Source organism: Rhopalosiphum padi, chromosome 2, assembly GCF_020882245.1.
Source record: "Rhopalosiphum padi isolate XX-2018 chromosome 2, ASM2088224v1, whole genome shotgun sequence".
Lineage (NCBI taxonomy): Eukaryota > Metazoa > Arthropoda > Insecta > Hemiptera > Aphididae > Rhopalosiphum > Rhopalosiphum padi.
In genome coordinates, this window is record NC_083598.1 from 59,587,240 (window position 1) to 59,596,311 (window position 9,072).

Below are 9,072 nucleotides of genomic sequence, written 5' to 3' on the forward strand. Positions count from 1 at the left end.
ATAAAATTTAGTATTTGATAAACATTTAATTTATAAAAAAATATCACGGCTCTTTAATATTGAATATTTTGTGATGTGTATTTACTATTTTACATAGTTACATCTAAATTGTATATACATAGAGAATGTCACTCTCATCTGATCTACCAATTACATAATTCTTACTTATATTTACTTAAATATAAATTACAAACACAACCTCACACTGATTATAATGGATCTTACGATTTTTTTAATATAACTTCCTTAAAAACTGTAGAAAATATTATAATTTATGTAGCCTCATATTAAAGAAACTTAATTTCAAAATAAACCCAAAAAACACCATAAACAATAAGTTATTTTTATTAAAAACCATACATTTAAATTATTCAATAATTTCTCAAGCAAATATGTTAAAGATCTTTTTATGTATGAGATCTATTTTATTGTAGTGTTATTGAAGTGTAATGATATTAAGCAAATTTGTGATTTGACTATTTAATCGTATAATCTTACCAGTTTATATATGTTCGTTTTAATAATTATTTTTTTTATTATTATTCGTATTAGTTTCTTGAATTCTATACAAAATTATTCTTATATTGTACACATAATATATTTACAATTAATTTTATACAACTGTTACATGCATACATTTTTTTTTTGAAAATAAAATATTTTCCTTAAATAAATAAATAAATATAAATATAAATATTATAAACATGATAAAATGGAATCAATTATGAAAAAAATAATAATACATTAAGTGATAATTTATATTTCTGTAATGGTTTTTTTTCAGATAGATAGAAGTTTTAATCGAAATTGAATGGCATTTCGGTTTCAAAACAGTATTAAAACATTTTAAGATCTTCGTAAATAAACGCGCGTTAATTAAAAATAATAATGATATTATATAGACATTGTAATTTGTTCGGTATACGAGAACCGTAGAAATTACTCAGTGTACCTTAACATAATTGCATATACCTAGTTTAAAATGAAAACTGAAAGCGTTAGTTTTTTACCCCGAAAAACTCTCCAACCTATGGAACATCATAGAAGACAAGCCACGCACGTACACATTGTCTAAGACGTCCGGAATTTGTTTAATGGCTAGAGTTTTTGGCGTGAGCAACAATGGCATGCAAAGTCAATAAACGGGCCGTTATTATTCGTTATTATGAAAAGTGTTTAAGCATTGTTACAAAAGTGTGTCGAGATGATCCTGATTGCCGTTGATTAAATACCTCTGGGCATTGATATTCCTACAGCAGTGTCTATAACAATATAAATATGCGAAAAAACACGTATGGGCCCGGAGTGGTGCTGTACCCAAATATTATGAAGGTATACCTATCCGGGAATATCTACGGGATTAATGTAGATCAACGTAGTTGTTTGATTTTCCTGCAGTGCTTTGCTGAATATAATCGACGATGGTCGTATACATATAATATTACACACGTATATATTGGATTGGTTCAGTGTAATTTATTAATTCAAAAATAATAATTATTATCGTCTTGCAAAAATCGTATACAAACCGTTACTATCATTGTGTATTAATATGTGTATATTAAAGAATATTTTATTGAAAAAATATCAAATGCATAGAATATACTTCATAAAATATATGATTCCTACACGATGATTAACGTATATTATTTATTAATACATACCATTTTTAAAAATAAGAAAAATATTTCAATATATATAGAACTGAACTTTGGTCTAGATATGATGGTATCCACTATCCATTAGTATGTGTTTATAACATGTTCGCTATTTTCTATCATTTTAATATACAGTTTTGTAAGACAATGCACTAGTTATACGCTCAAATGCAATCACTACTCGAGTTTTAAGTATAATTCGTGTCCAATATGTATGTCGTCTAAGTAGAACAATCGTTTAGTGCAGCCGAAAGACAAATATGATAATTATTAACGTGCAAAATATTATTATAAACATTACAATTGGTTGAAACATTTACGGTCAATTCTTGTCGTAATCATACGTTTTTGCAATTGAACTGCGTGTATTTATATATAATATGTATATTGACATGGAAATATAAAAAGCGTATGCAATTGAAGACAACTGGCCAGTTTAGGTAAGTCAATTGAAAACTGACAACATGCGATTCGAAATAAATATTTGTCTTCTGTCGGTATTGTCGATTATTACCCAGATATCTGACTCAAGTCAGTCTGCCACAAATGGTTTACAGACTACGGACTTGGATCAACCAGTACTAAAAGATGGTTTGACAACTGTGAACGATAGTGATTCAACGAACGGAAGGATTTCGAAAATGTTGCAGTGTTTTGTGAATTTGTCGGACAAAGGCAGCGAGGCTACAAGGAACGAATGTCATGACGCCTTTTCGTCGATTTGGATTTCAGCACGACACCTGCTACTTGGAGATGACAATGAAATTGGAGGTATTCGTACAGCTGGTAAAATTTTATTCTCCTTGATACCTCCAACCACAAAATGCTATTTTTTATTTTTGTTTTTTTTTTCTCGAATCCGATGTTTAATGATGATGGTTACAATTATTAACAATTATGTGACTAATATCAAACTCCTTTAAATTATTTACAATTTTCACACACAATATATTAATTATTAGTATACGAGTAGTATGCATGAAATCCATATTTAAAAACAAATCTGAAAATAATCATTTATGAATTTGAATACATTTATTTTTTTTAAATATATTGAGAATTGATCTTCAAGATTGACATAAAAATACAATTTGTATCGAGTATTGATCACCTTCATTATGTTTACCCGTAATAACACGAATTCTAATATTTTGGTATATTGGAGTGGTCGTGTCAGATTATTATAAAATATTATAATATCGTACAATATCAGGATTTAATTTTGACCAACTTTTGATACTCGTATAAAATTTGTTCTTTTTTTTCTGCAAAAATCTCGTTATAATTTTTACATTATTTCTTAAATTTTCAGAAAGTAAAAAATCGAAGAAAAAGCAATGGGATTTACAGACTTTAATGCTCGGTGCAGGAGTGAAGCTGATATTGTTCTTACCAGTTTTAGCAGTTCTAACGGGAAAAGCCATTTCGCTAAGTTTGACATCACTGTTGATCACATCTTTGGGTTTCCTCTACAGAAACCAATTGGACTCGTTTGCCAGACGCAATGATTCCGTATGATATATATTTTATATCTACTAAAATATATTAAATTATTCAATAAAAGGTACCTGCTGAACATTGATTTTAAGTACAACTAACATTACACTATAGTATATTGTAATATTTACCCCGTGAGGGTAAACATTATGACATAATTATTTGTTATATATATCAAATTATAAATATAATAAAATAATAACATAATCTAATGTAAAAATTTAAAATGTATTAATCTTATATTAAGACATTTTATCCAATTAAATAAAGATTTATTTAATTTTTCAACAGACAAATGCACCAATTTGGATATAACCCATCTCCATACAGTTAGATACTTTTCTGATACCTTTTGGTATCTATTGATTAGTTTAATTCATATTATTTATTTTTAGATTAACTATAGTCTACTTCTTAGTGTCATTTTATAACGTGTATTATACCTATAAAATATGTACTAACACTGCGCAGAGAATATTTAAATGCAAATAAATTATATTATTATAACTATTTTAGTTTATGTAATTTATATAGGTTATAGTTATAGAAGTTGAAAATTAATTTTGCGTTCGACTGTTGTGTAATTACTTATTGAAGAAAATTAAAAAAAAAAAACCTGTACCAATAAATAAGTAATTTACTAGTTATATAAATTATTAGTTTTAATATTCTGTTATAATCATACTTAAATGTATAAATTATTATTTTTAAACTGTAAAATTTGTATTTAGTTTTAGATACTAAATTTATTTTAATTATTAATCATAATACATAATTTATATCATATAAACTAATTTAAAGATGAATAATATTATAATGAATGAAATTATTTTAATTTATAACATTAACATTTTCTACACTCACAAATTAGAAAAAAATGTAAGTTTATGTTTTATGTGAACAATAATACAATATTATGAATAAAACCAGACTATAGTTAAATAAACTTGAATAATTGTATGACTGTTTTCTATGTTTAACAGTTTAACGCATAAACTGCTAGTTTTTTTTAAAATATTATGTTGTATCACTGTTTATAACTTACCTATAATATTATGATATTATATTAATATGTATGTTTTATGTGAAACTGTTTAACAATCTACGCTGATCATCGTACAACAATATATTTTGACTCAAAATCTGTAGAGTGCAGGCTTAACAAAGATATTTTGATTTATAGTTTCATATTCCGCAAAAGAGAAACGCCGATTCTAAGATCAACGTTTTGACGTGTCATGGTCATAATGACAGCTTGATTTTACACTGGATATGTGCATAAAATCGTTTATTATTCGAATAAATTTCTCACGTTTAAAGTCATTTATGTCGCTTTTATTCAAAAATTGTTTTTTTTTAAATAGATAAAAATCACCCGGTTGGAATACCTAATTATTTTGTCCACATTAAATTACATATTCCGTTAGCAAAAATGTCCTTATTAAACAATAATAAATCTATAACACACGTCGCCATAAATTGTCTAGGTATATACGAACCATCAGCTGTCCAAATATAATATAAATAAACTATTTTCATTTTTTTTTCTACGCAACGTGAATTTACTCAATGGTACCACCTACTATAATGAGAATTTCAACAACATCAAAACACTGATCTGCATGTGTGTCGAATACAACATACGAAAAAGCTTGGGGCGATATGTAGACAATATTATAATAGTATGTAAGTACCTATACAACAATTATTATTACTTTTCATTAAGCCAGACATGTGCACCAGATGATATAAAACGGTAGCATACAAGACTATACAACACGGGCCGCGTATATAATAATATGACACATAGAGGTATTATAGTGCATTGTTTAGGGAAAAAACAAATCCTCATAAAAATATGTAACTATGCGTATTATTATAGTTTAACGCGTGATAAAAAAACGCGCGTATTGTATAAACACTCACTCTTATACGCCAATGAATGCCATTTTCGACGTTTATTGTTTAGATGAAGTAAAAAATAATATAATGCTCGAGACACATATTTATTACTATTTGGATACTAGACGTTGTGCATTCAATCGTATACATTCAGTATTATTATTTTTATAAGTTTCTTATTTTCCTAGAAACATATCCGACCATATCTTGGGATACTGTGGATATTTTTTATTTATTGGACATTTTTCAACATTTTAAACTACCAAACATAAATAAATAAAAAGTAAATTACATACCTAAATTATTGATTGTGCACCGTATTATTAGTTTATACCTATACCACATTACCAATACATATAAAAATATTATTATAATGTACCAAATAAATATTTCACATTTTCCTGCTCAAGTATATTATAGTATAGATTATGTAACTAATAAAGAAGTATAATATAAATTTCATCACATTACAGTAGCAGTTATACAGTCATAATTAAATTTAATATAATTATATATAATATGTACATTTTAGGAAATATAGACTGAATTTAATCGTGGTAATTATACCTATACGCTATAACCATAATAATAATAATAATAATGTGTATTAAGATACTATTCAAAAATATTTTATTACAATAAACTTATACCAATAAATAAGTTAACTGACATAGTGTTAAGATCGATTTTAATAGAAAGTTATAAAAAACCGAATCGGGGGGTTGCTTGAAGAGCTTAGTCCACCTTCCCCTAACCTATTTAATATTGAATGTTTTGGGAATTAAAATATTTTTAATGTAATAAATATTAAGTGTATTTTATTTTATTTTTGTGTTCTAGAGAATAAAATCGAAATATGAATTAAGTTTTTAAAATATTTATGCACTTACAGTAATTTTATCTAATTTGATATAGGATAATAGCATCGCCAAATACTTGCTACTATATACAATTATGTATAAAGAGCTAGAAAGTTTTATTTACCTCGATCCTGTAATAAATAAGAAATCAGCTAGTAGTGAACAATTTTCTATGGATCCCAAAATAATCTATCAGTGTTGAACAGAATTTTTATAAATAATTTATCATACATATTTTATCGATGCTAGATAAATGTTTTTCAATTTTATTTTTATAATCATTTTATTTAATACTAGTGCAAATAAAAATGTTTTATATTATATATAAATTATGACTATTGCCTAACCTGCAGTAAGTTATAACTCTATACAAATCGTATATTATAATAGTTATAATTTCGTGACAATTCTTTATAATATCATTATTTGTTCACATTAACATTATGTTGTAATGGTATCTAATGAATGTTAGAGAATTACCGTTCAGTATACTTAAGTACATATACGCATACACTGCCAGTGTTATGCGCACAATGTCCCGTTGGAAGAGCATACTTATAATATAATATAATGTATTCATTGAGATATTGACTACGTAAAGGCCTGACGCGCATTCAGCAATTATGTTTCATGACCCCCTCGTGACGATAGCTGCGTCCTGCGTGTGCGAAACAATAATATAATATTTAGACACCATTCGACAGAATGATTACAATAATATTCTACGAAAATAACATCCGTGCCATATGTACTTGGTGCTTGGCCATCTATAGAATACGGTTGGTACTGTTATCATACATAAAATACCTATATACCTAATATTATTGTAGTGTATACCTACAACGTTAAAGAATTTACCGTCACGGTTGATCATGTCATTTTTTTACAAGTTAAGTATTAATGAATACTATTACTTTTTTTGTATTTTTATATTAACAGTAATTATTGTTGTTTTCAAAATATGTATACAATGATGTGTACATTGACATTTTGACAATTTATTTCAATGTTTAAATATTATGGAAACAATTATTAAAAAAAAAAAAAAAAAAATGTTTTCTCCGCTGTAAATAAAAACATTGAATCACAATTGTACATGTTTTTGGTAGTCGCTATTATTGGCTATGTTAAATCATTAAGTAAAACATCGATAAGGAATAATGATTAATTGCTAAAACTAAATACCGATTATCTTAGTTATTGTTTAGTTGCTATGGAAACGAAACTGTATCTATCAGAAAAGCGAGTTTGTATCTAACACAAGAAATATATTTGATATGTTTTTACTCAAAATTCTTTATTTGGACATCTGTTAGAAGTTTGAACAATAAATTTAATTGATAAATAATAAATAAAATAAAATAATGGTATACAAATAACAAAGTGAAAAAGTCTTTAAATGGAAGTATTAGTTATAATATTATATTAATATTTAATACTAATAATGGTATTTAAAATAATAATAAGTTAATATATTAGATGCCAATATTGATCTATAGGTTTTTAATAATATATAATATCTTAAAACAATATTGAAATAATAAATATTAATCTGAGGATTTCTGGAGTATTTAAATTTCATACTAAAGTTAGTTTTATAATAATATACTAATATACTAATATACCAAATACCAATGACCAATAATAAATTATAAAATATTTATATAACATTAAGAATATATAAACTATACTGATATGTGCTCTTTCCGCTTTATAAACGTACAACAGTACATTTTACGTTCACAATTTTACTCGGTTATTTTTAAATTATATTGAATTTATTAAGCATTTTAAAGTTAAAATTATTATCTAAGAAATAATGTATGTCAATCCATTGTATTTATACAATTTAGTCACGATAACTCGAAGTTGAAGGAACATAAAAATTATGTATATATAAATATGTATTATTCGAGATATCTTACTCGAATTTTTAATAATTTATATTTCTGGAAAAATAAAATAAAATTCGAGTTGTCAAGTTTTTCGAGTTATTGTGACTCGACTGTGTTTTAATTAAAAAGCTATTAAAACTATAACCATTTTGTAACTGCACATTTATATACAATTTAAAAATTGTCACAACTCATTTAAAATGTACTATGCCGTATATTTTTTAAACGGAGACAACATCCTCATAACATCGATTAGTTATCATTTAAATAACATTTGTAGTAAAAATATTATAATACTACACTGACTGCACAATGTACATAACGCTATATATTATGACAATTTACTATAATAGTATTAACTATTAAGTAATTATTTAAGTAGCTTATTACCATTTTATACTCTAAATATTCCATAAAATAAAATGAGACCATTTCATTAAAATTACTTTATATATAAGTTAATACATATTGTACACAGTAATAATTATAAGTAGGCATGTAATGGCTCAAATTTATATAATTATAATATCTTGTGACCGTAATTATTATAACTAGAAAATGGATTTAAATATGAATCAAAATAATCAAAATATTTTAAAACTTTATTTCGTTTTACAATATTAAGTTAATTGTTGCTAGCTATGTATTTAGTATAATAATAATAAACCCTATAAAAAAGTAAATCGATTTATATTTCAACCAAAACATTTAAAAATGGAAAATATTCTCAGGATTACGGTAAGAGTTTTGTGGTGTTGGCGCTTTTCCAATGCTCTTATATCGACGTCTTCTAAAAAACCAATAAAAAAAAATACGCATTCCATATATTTTATTTAATACCGAAACAATTTTAGTCGAATCTGAAAAAAAAAATAAAAAAATAGGATTAGTCAATCTTTCACTGATGTGATGGACAAAATGCATAGATGCTTTTTATACGAAAAATCTAAAGCGCTTTGTGCTGTCAAACAATATAATATTTATGTATAATAATATATATATATATATATATATTATAATATATTCATTGACATACACTTGAACGCGTACATCATAGGTATAGGTATCTATATAATATAGCCATGTAGGCATACACGGGAGCCTATTTTTTTTTAACTAAAAATCATTACACTCGCATACACATACTATACAATATTAAATTCGTTTTTCACGTGCACGACTACAATAATATTATGACCTGTTATCGCCATATTAACACACTGAGACTAAACACAGTGATGCACCGTGTATCTTATACGC

The 9,072-nt window shown here is 25.6% G+C and overlaps 1 protein-coding gene across 2 annotated transcripts; it reads left to right on the forward strand.

The window, feature by feature from the left end:
• The first annotated feature begins 1,785 nt into the window (after positions 1-1,785).
• Positions 1,786-3,760, forward strand: LOC132921348 (uncharacterized). Of its 2 annotated transcripts, none has more exons than XM_060984330.1 (2): positions 1,786-2,444; positions 2,971-3,760. In XM_060984330.1, exons 1-2 carry the CDS (start codon positions 2,123-2,125, stop codon positions 3,174-3,176), a joined length of 528 nt encoding a protein of 175 aa, XP_060840313.1. In that variant the 5' UTR covers positions 1,786-2,122; the 3' UTR covers positions 3,177-3,760. The 2 variants fall into 2 exon arrangements, with proteins under 2 accessions (XP_060840313.1, XP_060840314.1); XM_060984331.1 differs by having other exon boundaries at positions 1,792-2,429.
• The last annotated feature ends 5,312 nt before the right edge of the window (positions 3,761-9,072 follow it).